General features: G+C 47.5%; 2 protein-coding genes across 6 annotated transcripts; one reads left to right on the top strand and one right to left on the bottom strand.

The window, feature by feature from the left end:
• Window positions 1-8029: 8029 nt before the first annotated feature.
• Window positions 8030-17258, bottom strand: NFKBIL1 (NFKB inhibitor like 1). Of its 4 annotated transcripts, none has more exons than XM_036870224.1 (4): window positions 16068-16274; window positions 15390-15666; window positions 8988-9209; window positions 8030-8807 (listed from the first exon to the last, which is right to left on the bottom strand). In XM_036870224.1, the coding sequence occupies exons 1-4, from the start codon at window positions 16122-16124 to the stop codon at window positions 8221-8223; spliced, it is 1143 nt and encodes a 380-aa protein (XP_036726119.1). In that variant the 5' UTR covers window positions 16125-16274; the 3' UTR covers window positions 8030-8220. The 4 variants fall into 4 exon arrangements, with proteins under 4 accessions (XP_036726119.1, XP_036726120.1, XP_036726121.1 ...); XM_036870225.1 differs by lacking the exon at window positions 16068-16274 and adding an exon at window positions 17178-17258 and having other exon boundaries at window positions 8042-8807; XM_036870226.1 differs by lacking the exon at window positions 16068-16274 and adding an exon at window positions 16805-16856 and having other exon boundaries at window positions 8042-8807.
• On the top strand, window positions 16970-19339 carry ATP6V1G2 (ATPase H+ transporting V1 subunit G2). Of its 2 annotated transcripts, none has more exons than XM_036870228.1 (3): window positions 16970-17299; window positions 17574-17674; window positions 18188-19339. In XM_036870228.1, the coding sequence occupies exons 1-3, from the start codon at window positions 17218-17220 to the stop codon at window positions 18359-18361; spliced, it is 357 nt and encodes a 118-aa protein (XP_036726123.1). In that variant the 5' UTR covers window positions 16970-17217; the 3' UTR covers window positions 18362-19339. The 2 variants fall into 2 exon arrangements, with proteins under 2 accessions (XP_036726123.1, XP_036726124.1); XM_036870229.1 differs by having other exon boundaries at window positions 17184-17299; window positions 17555-17674.
• The last annotated feature ends 556 nt before the right edge of the window (window positions 19340-19895 follow it).

Here is a 19895-nt window from a genome sequence, read left to right as displayed (position 1 = left end):
ATTGAGAAAATAACAGTTGGCCCCTCAAATATTATTATTACTCTTACTAACTTGTTATGCTTTCATTTGGAGGTTTTTGGAGGGGCTGGGGCTGAGGATGGTGGTGATGGAAACTAAAGCCCTCCCTCTGCTGCACTGGGCAGAAAGTTCCTGAGGTGTCTTGGTGTCCTGTGGCACATAAGTGATATTCAGGGTGTGCATCAGCTAGTTCTCCTGTTTTCCTCCCCGCTACTTGAGGCCCTGCAACTTTGCCTTTCATGCCTTCCTAGTCTAACCTATTACTTCTTTTCATTCCATCTTTTTGGGTTTTTTTGGCTGTGCCTCGTGGCTTGCAGGATCTTAGTTCCCTGACCAGGGATTGAACCCGGGCCACGGCAGTGAAAGTGCGGTGTCCTAACCACTGGACCACCAGGGAATTCCTTCATTCCATCTCTTTAGCTTTCTCTCTATTTCACAAACATTTATTGAGCATCTGCACAAGGCATTGAGGAAACAGATGTGAAAGACAGTCCCCTGACCTCTGGGAGCTCAAAGACTAGTGTGGGTTCTGTGACAGTGGGCTTATGGCAGCCCACAGTAGAGCCATCACACTTGGCCTGGGGGAGAGGTGATTCAGGCATTAAGTATCAAGGCCAAGATGGCGAAGGGCATTCCTGATAGAGGGAATAGAAGGTGCAAAGACTGGAGGTAAAAGAGAGTATGAAGTGCACTAACCTGTGCAAGTGAGTACACATAAAAGGAGCAGAGATGAGGCTTGGGAGGTAAGCTGAGACCACATCCTGAGGGGTTTAAAACCAAGAAAAGAGGTTTGGATTTCATTGTAATTGTGATGGGAAGCTACCAAAATTTTTGAGTGAGAGAGGGACCCACCCAGATTGGTATATTTAAAACATGAGTCTGGATGCTACATGAAGAATGAATTGAGGAATGGGAGTTGGGGTCTGGAGGGGAAACCAGAAGTGTGGAGACCAGTTAGGGGGGTTTTGCAACAACTCAGCAAGGAGGTGACAAGAGCCTGCATTTAAATCGAGGCAGTAGCAGGAGAATGAAGAGGAGGAGAGAGTTTCTAGGCAAAATCTACAGGTCTTGGTGGCTGACCAGATGTGATGGCGGAAGAAGGGTAGCCACAGAGGCCTCTTTTAAATATCTTGGTCTCTATCTTGGTTTCATCTTATTTCTTTTAACCTCACTGTGTCTTGTGTCACTGTTGGCCTCCCTCTTGGTCCCTGCTCCTTTCCTTTCCTCTGTGTCCCTCTTTCTCTGGAGTCCCTTTTTCTTCCTGCTATCTCTTTCTGCCTCTCCAATGGTAGGAGCCAATGGACTAGGAGAACTCGGCTATATTAAAATGTAAAATGGTGTTGCAATTAACGGTGAGAAATAGAGAGAAACGGAGAAACTTCGGTCAGAGAGAAAGACTGGGGCACTGAAGAAAAAAAAGGGGAAGATGAGGACAAGTGATGGGGAGACATGAGAGACAGAGAGGAAGGAAGGGTGAGAACTGGGCCGAAGCTCCGTGTCACAGGCATTTGCGATGTGCTGAAGGATGCTCCTTGTGATGGGCCAATGTTGGTTTCAATCTCAGTTTTGGAGGTTGTGTGAAACTCAGTTTCTTTCTTGAGGAGGCCAGCAGTTGGTTTGGGACTTTCCCTGAGTGGGAGGGGTGATGACTGGAGTCTTGTGCTCCAAACCGAGGGATATACAGTTTCTACAGTGGTCTCTGTGGAGAAACTAGTGAAATCTCTGAGCCCTCCAAATAAGGCTGAAATGACAATAGCCTCAAACTTGAACCTAGCCTCAAAACCTAAAGTGGGATTACATATCAACTTTGATCCTAACCCATATTTAACCTCAACCCAAATCACAACTCAAACTCAACCCTAACCTCAAATCTAAACATCTCAATAAATGAACCCCCAAATAAACTTATCCTCTAAACTAACCCAGCCCTGTTTCTAGAGCTAATCTTGGAATTAACTCATCCCCATTCCTAATCCTATAGTTAAACCTGACTCTAAATGTAAGTTCAATTTGAACCACAAACCTAAAGTTGAGCTTTATCCTGCTTTTCCCCATTATTCATCCATGCCTCCATTTAACAAGTCTTTATTGGGAGCTTACTATGTGCTGGGCACTGTTCCAGGCAGTAGGAATATAGTGGCAAACAAGTCAGACAAGGTACCTGTACTTGTGGAGCTTCCACTCTAGTGAGGCAAGGCAGAAAAGAAATACACTGAAGAAGAAGGCAGTAAGTAGGGCTATGAGGAAATAAGATAGGGCCATGTGATAAGAGTGGCAGGGAACTACTTTAGACACAGTGGTCAGGAAAGTCCTTTCTGAGTAAATGGCATTTTAAGCTGAGACCCAAATGACAAGAGTGGCCAAGTGAAGGTATGGGGGAGAAGCATTCCAGGTAAAGGGAACAGCTACTGCGAAGGCCAGAAGGTGGAAATGAGCTGGGGGTGTTGAGGAACAGAAAGGAGGCCAGCGTGGCTGGAGCAGAGAGAGGTGGGAGAGAGGTGGGAGATGAGGTCAGAGAGCAGGGGCAGGGGCCCGATCATGCAGGGACCTGCAAGGACGGATAAAGCACCTGAATTTTACTCAACCATGGGAAGCTCTGGAGGGTGTCAGGGTGTGCACATGTTGCGTGGGGGTGGGGGGAGGAGGGAGGGAGGTCTGAGGTAGAGGTGATTGGATTTACATTTTTAAAAGGTCATTGTGGCTCCTGTGTTTAGACTGGACTGTAGTGGGTAACATTGCAAGCAGGGACACCAGTTAGGAGGCAATTGCAGTAATCCTGGGGAGAAGATGGTGGCCGCCATGAAGATGGAGAGAAGTAGACAAATTTGGGATATATTGGGATATATTTCATGGGTAGACTTGACAGGACCAGATGATGGATTGGATGGATGGTGGTGGGGTGGAAGACGGGGAGACTGGGAGAGAAGCAGGATTCTGATGGGATGGGAGAACCAGAAGTTCAATTTTGGATTTAAGTTTAAACCTATTGGACAGACATCCAAGTCTTGGATAACATTCAAGCCTTGCCAAGAAATGTCACTTGGCAGTCACATATATGAGTCTAGATTTCAGAGGCAATGTGAGAACTAGAGAGTCAACAATGGGAACTGTTGGCACGAAGAAAGCCATGGAATTGGAAGAGATACCTTATTTTACGCATCCCCCTAAGATTCCTTCAAAGTGTTTTCCCTCAGGATAAATGCAGTGTATCTCCCATCCTAAATTCCAGAAGCAGCAGCCTCTTGCTTCCGGAAGCAAAATCCTCCAGACTTAGTTTCCTTCTGAACTCTCACTGGGATTTAGCCTCCCTGGATCCGATTCCCTACCCAACAAAGGATGTTTCTACCAATCCATTTCACAGTATTTTATGGAACTCCTCAAATCCTCTATTTCACTTTTGAAAGCAACTTCCTCTGGTACTTTGAAACCTGGCTTTTCCCTAATGATGTTCCTTCTGTCTTTGGTGAAGGCTGCTCTTTCTTCCACACCCATCACTAGGAGCAGGGGGGCAGAGGAGAGGCCACTGTTCTCTCTCCCCTCTGCATCACTGATAACATCCTCCTCTCTTGAAGTCCATGCCTTTTGCATTTTCCACGTTCTTCTGGTCTTCACAGCACAATCTTCTCCACCAACATCTCTACCATGTACTTAACAATTTATATATCTAGATAAGTTTTTCTTCATCTCTCATTCCCTTCTTGATATTCTACCAAGAAAATCTTGAAAAACGTGATTTGGGTAAACTCAATGGTCTCATTCTTGGGTCTTTCTCCTAGGCTGCCAAGCATTGCAGAAGAGAGTCATGTCCTCATAAGAGGCCTACTACTAATCCTGACCATCTAACCTCAGAAAGCCCTCAGTGTTCCCTAATCTTTGTTTGTTGATTCCCTTGTTCTTCTCCTGCAGGTGATGTTCTAAATCTCCACGCCTCCCAACCTCTTTACTCTCAGTTGGTGATGCTATCGTCCTTTTATTGAACTTAAGGCCATCCAAGATGGATCTCTTTACTGCTTTCTTTTCCCTTCACTTTATGTTTCCTTTTTCCTTTCCTCTTGATTCAGAGAAGGACTCTTTCTCCTGTCCAAGGCTGATTCTTTGTACTCTGTTTCCCACTTCCCCATGTTTACCATACTCTTTCCCACCTTTCTTTTGTCTTCAGTATCTCTCTTTTCATGCGCCTTCATTTTACATACTCAACTTTATTTCTTGAAAATAAAAAGCCTTCCCTGGACTTTCTCCCTTAAATGTCCATCCATCTCTCACCCTCCTTTTCTGTGTGATGTCTCAAGAGACTAGCCCCCTAACTAACCACTTTTTCGGGAACTGGTAAAATTTTCCTCACTGTAAAATTCGTGGGTTGAGCTAGAGATGATACTGTTACCTTCAGTATTCACCATTCTATGCCTTTGTACTCACCACCTCCTTTTCCTCACCTCCCACTCATTCCTTAACCTACGTAAAGTGATTTCTGTGCTTCTGGTAAGTGGAAACTGTTTTCTCAAAATCTGTAATCGTCTAGTTCCTGAACCCAAAGGATCTTTTGAACTCTCACCTACTAGACTTCTTTGAAGCATCAGATATGGCCGCCCAGTCTCTGCTTGGCATACCTCTCCCTTGCCCTACTTCTCTGACTGCCCCCCCGACCTCTCTCCTTTATTGGTTCCTCTTCCTTTGATCATCCTCAAGGCTCTTCTGGTCACCCTCTCTTTTGGGGATCCTGTCCACTCAGAGGCTCCACCTCTACTGGAAAAGGAATGATGCCCAAACCTATGCCTCCAGCAGCCCCAACTTTTCTGTCGGGTTCCAGACGTGCTCACTGGAAATCTCCACCTGAGTGTCATGCTAACACCTCAAACTCAGCAGGACTTTCTTGAGTACTTTATTACTCTTAGCAGGTGCACCTCCTGTCATCACGTGTAGTTGGTCCTTGTCTGTATGTTGTTTCATTAGACTGCAAGCCCTATGAGGGCAGTGACTTTATGTCATTTATATCCGTTGCCTAGCAGAGCATCCTGCTCCTTTCAGGTGCTTAATAAAAATTTGATTGTATGTCTGAAATTAACTCATTTTCCCCTTAGCCACACTCCTCCTTGGTTTAGGGTATCATCGTCTTTCCTATGCCCTTGGCTCAAAACTTGGAGTCATCTAAGACTCCTCTTCCCTCACTCCCACCATCCAATCAGTTGGCATGACCTAACGACTTATCCCTGTCAAAGTTTATAAAATCTGTTCCTTCCTTTAACGCCACTTGGAGTTATTGGGACCTAAGTAGAAAGTACACAAGTTTTGGAGTAAAATGAGTTTGATGCTAATTCCACTACTTTTGAGCTGTGTGACCTTAAGCAAGCTATGGTATGTTTATGAGCCTCAGTTTCCTCATCTGTATAATGGAGATCCACCACGTCCCTTTTGGACAGTTGCTGGCAGGATTCTGACATTAGGAAAAGGGCTTGACATGGTTAACACATAGTATGTGGCCCCCAAAATGGCAGTTATTTTTATTCCTTGTCTGTACACCTGCAGCACTCCCCTGTACTCCCTCTTCTTCACAGCTGTCACAGTGCCACTGCCCACAGATAAGGTCCAAATCCCTTACCTTGACATTCTGTGTCCTTTCTTCAGCACATGCTCCCTCACACCTGTGCTTCGTCTACCTCAGGACACTTGTCTTTCCTGTTTTCTGACTCCTGGCCTCTGCTCAAGCTGTTTCACTCCTCTCTGGGGCCCTTCCATTCCCCCTCCCACAGAAATCCTACCCATTCATCAAATGCCCGCTCCTCCCTCAGAGACCCCCGGGTGCTTTCAGCCGGAATCCACCTCCCCTTCCCTTTTTTGCACATCCACTGTACCTTACTCGTTTTTACTCAGAATGCCTGGAATCAGTTGATTAGGTATGGGCCTGCCTCCCCTATTGGATGGCAAACTTGAAACAGAGTTTGCATTTATCATTGGGCTATTTGATGCTCAGCTGAACTGCACTGAATAGAGTCCCTCCCAGACCCTTCTAACTTAATCCAAACCTGCCCCAACCCAATCCCCCAACTGACCCTCTTCAATCTCACTGGTCTCATTCCCAATCCCGTTTCTCTAACTGAACCCCAACGCATCCTCCTCTGAGAAGTGATTCCTCTTTCCAGGTCTAGAGAGCGAGATATGCACACTCCTACCTCCCCAGTGTTTCATGGTAGGCACTGAGTCACCCCTTGGGGATCCCTGGTTCCTCCTCCCCACCCCCACCATGGAGGACAGGATGCCTGCCGCCTGGCCCCAGGGGGTCAGAGGAAGCCAGGGCCTCTAGGGTTCAGTATTTTTATCAGCCTAGGAAATTAGAGACACAGAAGCGGAAACCGTGTGGTCAGAGAAAGTGAACAGCCCTCATCTCAGGGGAACCCCCAACAGGGCTGGGGGCCAGACACCAGGGAGAGACGTTGAAAAGAGCGAGGTCTTGGGGGCCAGGTATCAGGGCTTGTTTTGCTTTGGTTTTATGTGACTCTTGCAGAAGGGCAAATGATGTGCTTAAAAACCAGACAAAAGTCTGCTGGACGAAGGAACAAATATGGACACCAAAGTTTTCTGTTCTTACCTCTCAACGCCCAGCTTAGGGGTCCTAACCCCAACCCCGCCTCCGCTCCCAACCTGAGCTCTTTGCATGCCACTTCCGAAATCTCCGGCCTGTGAGAGGAACCGGACGCCTGGGTTGCTCACAGCTCGCAGTCTCTTCTCTGAATCACAGCAGCTTCCTCTCACAGGATCTTTCTCACCAGCCCTTCCTCCTCCTGCCCCCTGAACATCTGCCTGGTCCCTCGGAGACCTGGGGCCTCTTGGCTCTCTGTCTTCTCCAAGGGTCTCACACCCGCCCCATGTTTCCATGCTTCCAGAGGCTTCCCCTCCCTGTCACCTCTTGCCCTCCACTTCCACTCCTGGGATGCTCCTGTGTAGACCGGCATTCCATTCCAAACCTGAAAAATAAGTTCTGATTCATGATTCTCTGATGCAGACAACATGCGGACTGTGCACGTGCCAGCACATGCCTGTACTCTCCTTAGTCCTGCCCTTTCTCTTTGCTGAGTTCCTTCTGTGTCCTGCTGGTGGCGGTGGGGTCTGGTGCTGTCTGCAAACTTCCTACCCCAGTTCCCGGGAGCTGAAGTGGGGACTGAGTATGAACAGTGGAAGGGAGGGTGCCCTTCCCCACCCCCCACCTTGGGAATCCTGGACCCTCTCCCTCTACCCTCCAGGCCCTTTCCTCAACCTCAGGAAAAGGGGATGTTTATCTGGAAGGCCAAGACTGGGCTGCCCAGAGATGAAGCCCAGGTTTGGGATGGCGGCAGAAGCTCGATGGAGGGAGCCGAGAATCGGGACCCTAGAGGAGGAGAGACGGGACTGAGAAGCTAGAGGAGAGGAATGGCCTTGGGTGTGGATCCCTGGTTGCCCAAGAACAGACAACCCAGGTTACATAATTTGGCTCTTTCCGCCTCCTTCCCCTGCTCCTAATTTTAGCAACCGAAATTCCACTCCCCCACAGGGCTCTTCCTCCATCCTTTCTGCTTCCATCCCCCATCCTCCCACAACCTCCTCATGGTCCCCCAGCTCCAGCTGCCCCCAGTTCAGATCATTCAGTGACTCAGCAGAGGGAAAGCCCTGTGTTGGGGGAAGGGGGTGTTAAGTGGGGAGGAGGATGTGGTTCTGGCTGGGGAGGGGAGGGAAACTGGTTTTGTTCCCCTTTTTGCCTCTGTTCACATCTACTTCTCCAACCGCTGACTGAAGAGTGGAGAGGAGCCCAGTGTAGGGAGCGGAGAGACTGGAGGGCAAGCTGGGCCTTCTTAGGGCCACCCTCGTGGGCGGGTGGGCAGGCAAGCAGGGGGCTCCTAGTCTCCAGCTGAGGGCACGAGTTAGGGTGTGCGTGCATGGTGCAGGTGTGCAGGAGCTGTGGGTTTGGGCAGGTGGAGTGGGAGAGGAGATGTTATGGGTGATGAAAACCAGTGATGGAAAAAGGCAGAGGAGACACCGGGAGTGAGAGGTGGAACCAGGTCTTATTAGGAAATGGCAGAGTCAAGGAGCAGTGGTGGTGGCCCGCATCCCCCCACCCCTGCTCATTACAAGTTTTGCTCCCGCCCCACATCCTCTGCCGTTCAGCACTGGTCTCCTGACCTTAGCCTTCTTACTGCCCTGCACTTCCTGCAGTTTCTTGCTCTTTCCCTGGGGTCACTTGAGGGCCTCCGCATGGCGATTCAGGGCCTGAGAAAGGGCTGTCACAGCTCCCATCACTCGGCCCAGCTCCCAGGTCTCAATCTGGCTTCGGAATCGTTGCAGGAAGCGGTCGGGGTGCCAGCGGACCTGCTGGACCCTCAAGTACCTCCTCAGAGCCCCCTGCTCCTCCAAGGGAGGGCCCCTGGCCACCAGGGCTGCAGCCATGGCCTCTGGGTCTCCTCCGCCAGGGCAGGGCCAGGGCACATCACCGAAGCGCCAGAGTCTGCCCCTCCCTGCTCCTCTGGGGTGCTCTGCCCTGGGCCCGGCCCTGGCTGGCTCCGGCACTCGATCCCCAGGAGCCTCCTGTGCCCTCCTGGCTCGGCTCTCACGCAGTTCTTCCTCCTTGGCCCGGGCTCGCTCCCGGAAGAGCCGCTGCTCCTCCTCCTGCTGCCGCCGGCTCTGACCGGAACCCTCAGCCCGTGGGGGTCGGCAGGCTCCCTCTGCCTCACGCTGTTGCGGGCGCTTCTGGGCATGTTCCCGGGCCATGCGATCTGACCAGGCTGAGAAGGACTCGGGTTCCTGGGTCTCATGGGAAGCATCATCTGTTTGGGAGGGTGGGAGGTGGTGGTCGCAGAGGGGCCATGAGAAGGTGACAGGCAAGAGAGGTGGGGCAGCACAGAAGAAGGGACCATAGGAAGCCGGTGGGAGCATTCGTGGAGTGGGTGTAGGAAAAGCAGCCAGTACGGAAGAAGGGCGGCCGTGGATGGAAATGGATTCCTTACCTTCAAATCTCCCAATGACTTCCTGCCACTCGTCCTCCAGCTCTCCCTGCAGCTTCTGTCTCCATTCCCGTTCCTTAGAGGCCTCATCTTCTTCCTCCTCTTCGGCAGAATCCCAGGGGGGTCCCCAGCCCAGTATTTGCCCTGGGGTCTCCCCATCCTTATTCTTTATTCCCATGGCAGAGGGACAGCGACTCAGCAGTGGCAGGAAGAAATCCGTGTAGGCTGTTTGTGGGAGAGCAGTGAGCAAAAGTTAGCTGGAACTCTCACTCCTCGGTAGGGCCGCCATCTTGAATCCTACAGGTTACTTACTCTCTTGGTCTTAGAGCAATGAAAGGGTTGCCCACATGGATGCCTCCTGGGTGCTAGGAAATCACCAACACTGACAAATATTTATTGATACTTTACCACATGCGTGATAAGTGTGGTAGTTTAAAATATCCTGACCTGCGTCTTCACAAACTAATTTAGTGTCCTGGGAGCTCTACTACGTCAATGACATTTTCTGGTCTGCCTCCAGCCACCTAGGGTGATGTCAAAACCCTTTGACTATGTATTCCATTTTTGGCTTGAAAATATTGTCACTTTATACCTCTCATTGTGCTTCTCACCCAAAACTATGTTCTCCAGACTGGGAAAATACCTGAACACTCTGATTTGTACCATTCTAAGTATACAAATACTTAATACTTTTCTTTATATCGCTTTTCAATAAGCTGAGTAAGATAAATATTTTCAGGGGAATTTCTCTCAGCCAGCCTTAGCCAGGGGATGCTGGGAGGGGGACGGAGAAGTAGAGAGTCCAGCCCAGTAACGAATTTGAGCCATAGAAATGTTCCCAGCAGCAGAGCAAACTCTTTCCAAATGACTGCTGACCTAGGGCAGGGGAATGGGGCTGAGATAGAGGGTTCCACTCAGGGCCTGGCTGACAGGAGGCTGGGGGAAAACAGGAGAGGGACTGACATTCCTGAGCTCCCCTCTTCCTGAGCCCTGACCTCAACGCATCAGCTGAGTGCCATGCTGCTCTCCTCACTGCCCACCCAGCACCCTACGCCTGGCCAGCCTGCCACCTGCCACGGTCGCCAACCACCTCTGCACTCTCAGGACAGAGCAAGATGAGTGAGGCACCCTCCCTTCCTGTGGACCTAGTTTCTCTCCCTATGGCAGGAAGAAGTGGGCCGGCAGTCTTTAGATCTTTATTCAGTGGTGCTAGAACATACTGGCTACCTGGCAAAAGGATGAGAGAGAGGAAGGGTTGTCCTGTCACTGCCAGGAAGGCAGAAGATAGAAGGGTCCAGCCTTGGCTGGCCAAGGTCCACTGCCCCCACCCATCTCCTGGCACACCTGAGCATCACCCAACCCAAACCACATCAGAACGAGGGGTGGGGGCACTTCTCTTTAGTACTGACGTGACCTGTCACAAGCCCTCCCAACTTGTCCCTCCCAGCAAGTACCTGGTCTTGTCTTTCAACGGCTTATATCCCACCAGGGCTCACAGCAGGTGTGAGGGTGGGTGGAAGGTTTTTAAATTCATAGGTTTGAAGGGGTAAGGCCTCCAACTATAAAACATCGTGAGTAAAATCTGGTACAGAATATTAAATAGCCACTAAAAATTATGTTTGTGTGTGGAAAAAGCTGGCTGCAAAACTGTACATAGGATACAATCACAACTCTGTGAAAAAGAGACCAAATCCCATGCTTGAAATAGATAGACTGGAGGGGAATATGTAAACATTCTAGTCTCTGGGTGGTAGACTATGGGTGGCTTTCCTCCAACCTTAGCTGATATTTTAATGTGAAAGGGACATAATTAATATGAAATTTTCTTTTCTTTTTAAAGACTAAAGAATAAATTTAATCACTGTTAACAGTTTGCTGTGGTGCCTTCTAGTCTTGTCTTGGTTTATATAAACACATAATGCACAATTTCTTTTCAGTTATGCGACCATACTACTATATATTGTTTGGCAACTTGCTTTTTTCATTTTAACACCTCATTTATATTTTCCACAGGAGTATACACAGTCTACCTCATTCTTTTTTATGACTGTGTAGTGTTCCACTGTGTGCATGAAACAAATCTTCCCACCCCCAATAGAAAGACTTTGTTTCCAAAAATGATCAGTCTTATGTGTGTGTCTCTGTGGACTCCTTACAGTACTTCTGTGGGGCAGGTTCTCAGAAGTGGAATTTCTGAGTCAAACAACATGTGCAATTTTGCCAAACTGCTTTCAAAAAGTTTGTGCCATCAAGAATATATGAGCACCTGATGAGGTTATAGCTTTATCACTTTCAGGAATCTTTTTATATATGCGATAAAGAATATTATTCAATTACTCTTGAAATGAACTAGGTAATTATCAAAGTTAAAAAAAAAAAGAATATATGAGTGCCTGTGTTATCCTTTACCAAAGCTGAATATCCCCAACCCTTTAAATTTTGCCCATCTGATAGATTAAAAAAATGACTTTATTAATGAAAAATTTCATATTCATATTCTTTGTCTACTTTCCCCTGTAAATTATACATGTACATATGAGAGCTCTTTATATAGTATAGACACCAACCCTTTGTGTCTGTGTCACGTATATTGGAAATATTTTCTCCCATCTGTCTTTTCAAAATTGTAATGTAGTTAAATCTGTATCAATATTTTCATTTTACAGCTTTTGACTTTATTTCATTCTTAGGAAGGTTTTTCTCCACTCCAAGATTATGCCCTTCTGTGTTTTCCTACTATATTTCTAGAAATATAAAAAAAGGAAAAAAGTACAAAGTATAGTATGATAAGCAACCCTATTCCTACCACAAGGTATGTTAATATATTTTCATTTTGCAACATCATTAAAAAAAAGAAAACCATCATAGATAAAGCTAAAGTTTTCTTTGATACGGTCTTCCAAGTTTTATTCCCCCCAGGGAAAACCCTCCCATGCATTTCCTGTCACATATAGGTGTTTAATCTGCTGTAATTTACTTTTAAGTCAGGTGTAAGGTAAGACTATTTTTCTCCAGAGAAGACAAATGGTCCAGTATCGTTTATTAAATAGTTCACCACCACCCCCTCCAGTGATCTGAAACACCAACTTTACCACCAATTTAGCAGTATAGATCAACTTTTCCCTTATGTTCTTTAATTAACATGTTGTACTTTTATATTGGGAAAAATAAATGTGAAAAAAAAGCTTTGTGGAGTAAAAATGTACTTCTTCTTAGTGATGGTAGCACTGTTCTTCTCCTCCCCATAATGAGACATGATTTCTACATTAATGAGATGTTCATACTAATTGGTACAAAACACTTTTTAAAAATGCCGGACCAGAAGTTTATATTGAGTGACAACTGAGACACAGGAAGAAAAGGTAACAGTGGGCAGGATGGTTGGAGACGGCTTCCAGGAGGAGGTGGGGACTTACACTGGGCTGTGAAGGGAGAATAATCTAGCAAGGTGGAAAACTTAGTAGGGCGGACAGGAAGGCGATAGGCAAGAGGCAGATAAAAAAACAAGCATGTTTGTTGAAAACATGCTTGGGGTCACTGAAGACAGAGTCACGAAGCAGGAGTCCCGGGTTTGTGGGCTCGCCGTGGGAGGTAAGGTTGGAAAGCAAAGAGAACATAAACCGGACAGCTCAGTCATCTGCAAAGCAGGGCCACAGCCTACTTCTACTGAGCAGATCAAAGTGGGTAATGGATGGGAAATGTCTAATACTGTGCTGGCACAGGTGCAGTGAATGTTACATTTAAAAAAAAAAGAAAACAAACACACGAGCTGGCTTTGGACTTATTCTTTTTGCAAAGACTGTGAGAAAACAACCCCGTTTCTCAATGTTCACTCATTCTTGCTGTATGTAGAGAATGGCTATTGTTGGACTAAGGTGTGTTTATATGGGGTCTCTGACAGCTAAGACCACCTCCCCATGAGGTGTTACCAAAAGCCTCAAAGGTAGTGGCCATTCACTGGCATCTCACTAGGTGTGACAACCCAGCCCAGCCAATTCAGCGTGAACTGGCACATCCCTTAACATGGGAACTGAAGGGAACCTACCCTCCCCCAGGAGATTCTGGGTCATTTCATCTGTTCAAAGGAAATATCTGCATTTTAAGGCAGAGTGGTCTCTAGAGACAGGCCTTTCTACCAAGGAGTTAGAAGGCCACCTGGTGGTAGGGCTGGCAGGGGACCAGGAGGAAGGAAGGCCTGAGAGGGCTAGGGAGTGACCTGAGTGTAGGTGAGATTTCAGCAAGGTCCTGAACCTTCTGGGCCCTGCTTTCCTCATCTGTAAATGCAACCATAATGTCATTCTCACATGATTCTTAGAATTCAGTACAATGAAGGAAGCACCTACCATACTGTAAGAGACATTTCTGTTAGTTAAAAAGCCTTAATTGAATAATACAAGAATAAAAATAACAATACTTATCATCTAGTGAGGACCAAAACTGCCAAGTGCTTGCCTCACTTACTCGCCACAACCTCCATTTTAGAGAAGCAAATTAGGTTCATAGAGGCTAAGCTGCATATCCCTGTCATATAGCCTGTAAGTGGCAGAGCTGGAGCTTGGACGGGGTCTGAGGTCGGCCTCAGGGCACTCTGCTCTGTTGCCATGTACAATGTCAACTGTCGAGTTAGGTGCCTGCGCTTTGTAAACCTCCTCTCTTTGTTCTCAGTTAAAAAAAAAAAAAATCTGAACAGGGCAGCCTATCTCACTTATGTTAGGGGAATTAAAGAAAAGGGGATTTTTGACTATATGGGGGAGGTTTCAGGGATGTGGGTGAGGTTCCTGTGTATTCTTGGGGAGCTGGGGGATGATAATAGCAATCAAACTGAGTTCAGGTTGTTCGTCCCAACCTAAAGGTTTTCATCTAATGTTCTTATTACAGAAGGAAAATCTCTAAAAGGGGAAAGGGGTTTCACCTGTTATTTTCCTAGGAGGGCTGTACCTCTGCAGAGCTGCCTCCGCTGCCACTAATGTATCAACAAGTCCCCATCTGAAACCCTCAATATCACAGGCTTTCCAGAATGCAGATATTTTTGGGATTTGATAGAGTTGATCTGAAAGTATACATATAGTTGGCCCTCCATATCCTCAGGTTCCACATCCGCAGGATCAACCAACCATAGACCTAAAATATTCAGGAAAAAAGAGTTCCAGAAAGTTCCAAAAAGCAAAACTTAAATTTGCTGCTTCCCTGCAACTATTTACATAGCATTTACATTGTATTAGGTATTTTAAGTAATCTAGAGATGACTTAAAGTATACAGGAAGATGGTTTGTAGGCTATATGCAAATAGCATATCATTTTATAAAAGGGACTTGAGCATCTGTGGATTTTGGTATCTTGGGAGGGGGATCCTTGAACCAATCCCTCTCGGATACCAAGGGACAACTGTACACTGTATATTATGTAGCCCGGGAGAGACTGGGTAGCCCCAGTAACCAAACACGTGAATGTTTCTGCAGTGAAACATATGAATATTGACATCAGTAGGATAAAAACATCATAAATAGCCTAGCTTTAGTTTATGTTAGGTTTTGTTACCAAATGAGTTTGGTGGCAGACTGATGAAAAATGTTTGGTTCTCAGAGTGTTTCTGAGTTTCAGAACTGTGGGTGAAAGAGTATGGGTCTGTTGATAACCACAGGAACAATGGCCAGTATCTAGAGTGTTTATCATGTGCCAAGTGCTCTAATTATGTACTGTGTCAGCTGATTCTCAAAACATGTCACAGCATGGGTGCTTTGAACACAGGCGTTATTACTGTATAATTCTATAAAGTATCTCACAGGTTAGAGCATAGGCAGTCTAGTTAGGCTGTCTGGGATACAACCCTTGCTCTTAATAGCTGTGTGACTTTGGCAAAGTACTTAAACTTCTCTGTGCTGTTTCCTCATCTGAGAAATGGGGGATGATGTTAGTACTTATACCTTCATAGGGTAGTTGTAAGGATTAAATGAGTTGCTTTGTGAGAAGTGTCTGGCACACAGCAATGGTTGCTATTACTTAATTTTGCAGATGGGCAAATGAAGCATCAGGCAAGTTTAGAAACTTGCCAAGAATACACAGCTATTAAGTGTGGAGCTGGGATTTGAACCCAGGCAATGTAACTGCAGAGAGTACCCTCTATCCTGCTTTTCACACTACAGGCAAACAACCAGTCAAGAGACAAAGTACCTACTAATCTAGAGAGATGTGTAATTTGAATACTAGTTGCTGTTTGGGGAATGTTGGGCTCTTCAGACAATGGTAGCTCAATAATGTAAAGGCACAAATGACAGCCACAAGCCAACTTGGTCAACTATTTCCCTAAGTCCCATGACCAAATAACTAGCTTATTTTTCAACCACTGGCCTTCATCTCAGACCCCACCAGTTGCTCATGACCTTGTTCCCCACGAAGCCGACTCACCATCAGGGCCCTGGCGGGCAGCAGCATGCAGCGCCGTGTCCCCGTGGCGGTCCTGGTGGGCAGGGTCAGCCCCAAGCCGAAGAAGCAGGCACAGGGCAGGGGCATCGTGGCGGGCGCAGGCCCGGTGCAGTGGTGGAGGCTGCCCAGCATCTACATCAAGGCCTGGGTGTCGCTGGAGGAGGGCTTGGGCCCGGACTAGCCGTCCTGCAGACAAATAACGACGGAAGCGACGCTCTCGGCGTTGGCGACGGGAAGTGGAGGCCATGGAACTCTTGGGCTGAGGAAGAAGGATAAACAGGCAGCAGTCAGGACCCCAGCCTTGGATGGTCCCTCCCCCTCCATCTCTGACACTCCCTCTGTTTCTCCCTTCGGTTCCCCATTTCTTCTTACATTTTCAGCAAGAGATGAGGCCAGTCCTAACCCTCATCCCTTTACCAGGTGATAGGTTTGAAAACAATTTTGAGGGGAGCTGGGGTCACATTTTTTTTTTAATGTGAAATTTGAGAAAAGGATAAATGATTACTTAGAGGCTCATTAGTCCAGGTAAATTTTTAATAAAGGACTTTGTTATATAATAAAGACAAATAGAGACTGATGGGGGAAATTTTTATCAATAGAAATCTGAATTTTAAAAAGTCACAATTTCAAATAATGATCTAGAAATTGAATATAATGTACCCGGCAGACAGATGTAGAGGCTTCTCCCTCTGGGACTTGGGGGGAGGGGTTACTCATCAGACCTGCCCCCCGCCCCCTAAGTACCCCCGGAGCAGTAGGCCCGAAGCCTGTGTTTAAGACGCTCCGAGGAAGGGAGGCGGGAAGGGCGGAGACACTCTAGACTGACGGAAATGGCGCAAGCCGAGACGCAGGTAAAGGGCGGAAATGAACTGTGAGGCGCGTTACCGGATGTCATTCCTCCCCGAGGGGGCGGGAGGTGTTTCCTTGGCCTTAGCCTCCGGGGGGAAACTAGGGAACTTAAGATAAAGGGTCCGTCTGAAACCGGAAGACTGGACGACAGGCGAGGAAACGGAAGAGCAAGGGCTTTTTCGAGGTTTAACCCCGCTTCCGCCTACTGGGAGGAGAGAGGAGATGGTTCAGTGATAGGCGGAAAGATGAGAAGAGAGAGAAAACAGGGGAGATAAAGACAGGATAAAAATCCCAGTGAAAATGAAAAATCAAAACCACAGTGAGGCCAAGAAAGGGGCAGATCATAAAAGAGAAAAACACAGGAAGCAAAAGACAAGGAAAACAACCGCAGGACAAAGCAAGTGAGGTGAATGGAGAAATTTGGAATTGGGAAAGGTGTAGAAAAAGGAGATGGAAATGGGAGGGAGAAAAAGGAAGAGGAGTTGGAAGAATTCAGAGAAGCCCAGCATACTCTATTCCCAACACAACACGCATGATAATTTCCTTACCTCCTCACCCCATTCTCAATCCCTCTTTGCCTCCTTCTCTCTCAAATACCCCTCTCCTCTCGGCCCCTGCCCCCATTCCTAGACCTTCCAACTGGGAAAGCCCTGCACCTGCTGTGAAGTTAGCAGGCAGCTTTGGACCTGGTCTCTGCTGCCCCCAGGCGGTCCTTCTGGGTACTGCCAGAGTGAGAGGTGGGAGAGGAGGACCAGCCATCAATGGGAGGATCAGTTTGGGGGAGACACCCGGTGCAGGAGGCTGAGCGAAAAGGGGAGCACTAAGACCCAGGGGTAGTGGAAGGCTGCAGCAAACAGCTGGAGGAGGAGGAGGAGGAGTAGGCGGTGTGGGGGGAGGGGAAAAGTGGGAGCCATCTGGTACCTTGGTAGCTTCCGAAACGGCATCGGTCATAACGACAGAAATGGCCAGTCAATCCCAGGGTATCCAGCAGCTCCTGCAAGCCGAGAAGCGGGCGGCTGAGAAGGTGGCAGATGCCAGAAAGAGTGAGTCTCCTTATTTCTCCCTTAGGAATCTGGAAAGAAAACTGGGGGTGGAAGGACAGCAAACATTTGAGTCCTTAGGATAACCCAAGGCTGGTGGGGCGGGGGGAGGGAGGCTGGGGGCGCTTATTAGGAGGAAAGAAATGGGTGGGTGTCAGAATCTAGTTCTTGGCTGGCTGAGAGAAGGCACTAACGTTTTGGGAGGGACTGACCCCTGCTCTCACATTTTGTGTGTGTGGGGTCTACCCCCACTTTCAGTCCTTTCTCCTGCCTCCAGGGAAGGCCCGGCGTCTGAAACAGGCAAAGGAGGAGGCACAGATGGAAGTGGAGCAATACCGCAGAGAGAGAGAGCAGGAATTCCAGAGCAAGCAGCAGGCAGTAAGTCGTAGGGGAGGCTGGGATGGGACCCCAGGGTGCAAGTTGGTGGGCATATCTGGTGAGGTGTGTACAGGGTGATTCCACAAGAAAATAAGGTAGTAAAGGGCTGAAGGGGACCTGATGAAGACCATGATATTGGTCAAGCTTTGTGATGTGTAAGAGAGTCTGGGAGTTTTGAACGACTTGTACAGCTTGTGGAGGTGGGGGGGATTGCCACAGTCTCTGTAGAGTATGATGATATTTGGGGTGGAGGGCAGAGTTTTATGGGCATGGGTGGTGAGGTGGTGGGGATGGTACGGTCTGTTGTAGGATGATGCTGCATGTCAGGTCCTAGGGGAGAGGGCATTATGTTGGTCTCTTCAGTGTCTAGATGTTTCCATGGATGGGAGTGGTTTTGGAGAGGGCCTTTCTTCCTGGTCTTGCTCCAGGATCCTTCCCTCCACATGCGTGGATGCTTCTTTCTCTGTTTCTGCTTTCTCCTTTCTCTTTTCCACCCTTTCTCCCACCCACCAGGCCATGGGCTCCCAAGGGAATCTGTCAGCTGAGGTGGAGCAGGCTACAAGGCGCCAGGTGCAGGGCATGCAGAGCTCCCAGCAGAGAAGCCGCGAACGTGTCCTGGCCCAGCTTCTTGGCATGGTCTGTGACGTCAGGCCCCAGGTCCACCCCAACTACCGGATTGCTGCCTAGGACCCACCCTAGGGCCTGACTCCTCCTGCCAGTTCCCTCCTGCAAAGAAATCCCCAAGTGAAAATCAACTCCCACCATAATCCTTTCTCTCCCTTGCATTCCCTAAAAATTCTAGGAAGCAGGATCCAATAATTCTCCTGTGAAATTTATAAATATCCTGCTCAGACCTGAATCTCCTTATTGTTCTTTCACTGGGAGCTTGGAAACTGCCAAGTCACCCTCACCCAGCCCCTCTGTGAAATTTGTAGCATGGAGAAGTAGGGATGCGGAAAACACTCTGACTTCAGAGCCTGGCAGGCTCGGGTCCCTCTTCTGACCCTGCCACTTGCTGGCTGGGCAACAAGAACAAGCTACTTAAACTGTAACCCCAGTGTCCGTCACAAGGTTGGAATAATAATAATAATGCAATAATGCCTACCTTGCAGGGGTGTTGCATTGATTAGGAATCATTCTATAAAGAGCCTAGCATGGTTTCCAGCATGTAGTAGCTGTGATTCAATAAATGGCAAACCTGTGATATTATTACTACTCTCTGCCCACCTTCCAAAACCTAAACACAGCTGTTTTCTCACTTCTGTCTGTGGCTTTGTAATTCTACTCATTCATTCTGTGACCCTAAAAATTCTCTAAAAAATTGGTTCTTCCCACCTCTCTTTCCCCAAAGACCTTATTATCCCTGAAAAGATGAAATGATGGCCTCATTTAGCCTCTCTTCTGTGGTTCCAGGAAGATGTTTGCATTTCTTAGCCTCTCTTTTTGTCTCTGTTAAGTTGGTCTTTCTCTTTATTGGATTTCCCCCTTTTCCTGTTTCCCCAAAGACCCATCAGATGCTTATTACTGCTTCCTGAGATCTAAAGTGATGCTGTGTCCCGCATGTGCATGGCCTTCCTTTCTACATCCTCAACACCTTACTTTACCTTTGTAACAATGAAAAAGTGTCAATAAAATAATTATGGGCAAATCAATTGCTGGGTGGAATCAGCCTCCTTTTGCTCCATCATTTCTCATTTTCAGTCACTCTTGTTCCTTGTTTATGTATTCCCCAAACACCCAAAAGGTGTTGGAGCTTTGAGAAACAAAAGCAAATGGTACATCATTTTTTCTCTAAAGTGAGAAACACGTGGCTCCTCCTTTGTGAACCTGAGGACTATAGATGGTAACGGTAGAGAAGAGCTGGGGTGTAGGAACAAGCACTCTGCCCCTTACCTTGCTTTATTTTCCTTCATAGCACCTATCGATACTTGACATGTTCATGTGTTGTCTCCCCTGTTATGTGAACTCTGTGAGGACAGGGCTGTTCACTGTTGTGTCCCCAGATCTTAGGATAGCACTTGGCACAGGACAGGCAGTTGATAAATACTGTTGAAAAAGATTAATATTGTGGGTTTGAAAAACTGCGCTTCTGTAACATCATCCTTGGATCACTGTTATTTCTTTTGGCCACAGAAAACGAGCCTACTTCACCAAGCACTTGAACCAGTGAGGTAATCTGTAGTGTGTATTTACTAACCAGACTCTTTAAGCAGGGAGTCAG

The sequence above is a fragment of the Balaenoptera musculus genome, chromosome 11 (assembly GCF_009873245.2).
Source record: "Balaenoptera musculus isolate JJ_BM4_2016_0621 chromosome 11, mBalMus1.pri.v3, whole genome shotgun sequence".
Taxonomy (NCBI): domain Eukaryota; kingdom Metazoa; phylum Chordata; class Mammalia; order Artiodactyla; family Balaenopteridae; genus Balaenoptera; species Balaenoptera musculus.
Note: the sequence above shows the minus strand (reverse complement) of the source record. Positions and strands in the feature narration are given on the sequence as shown.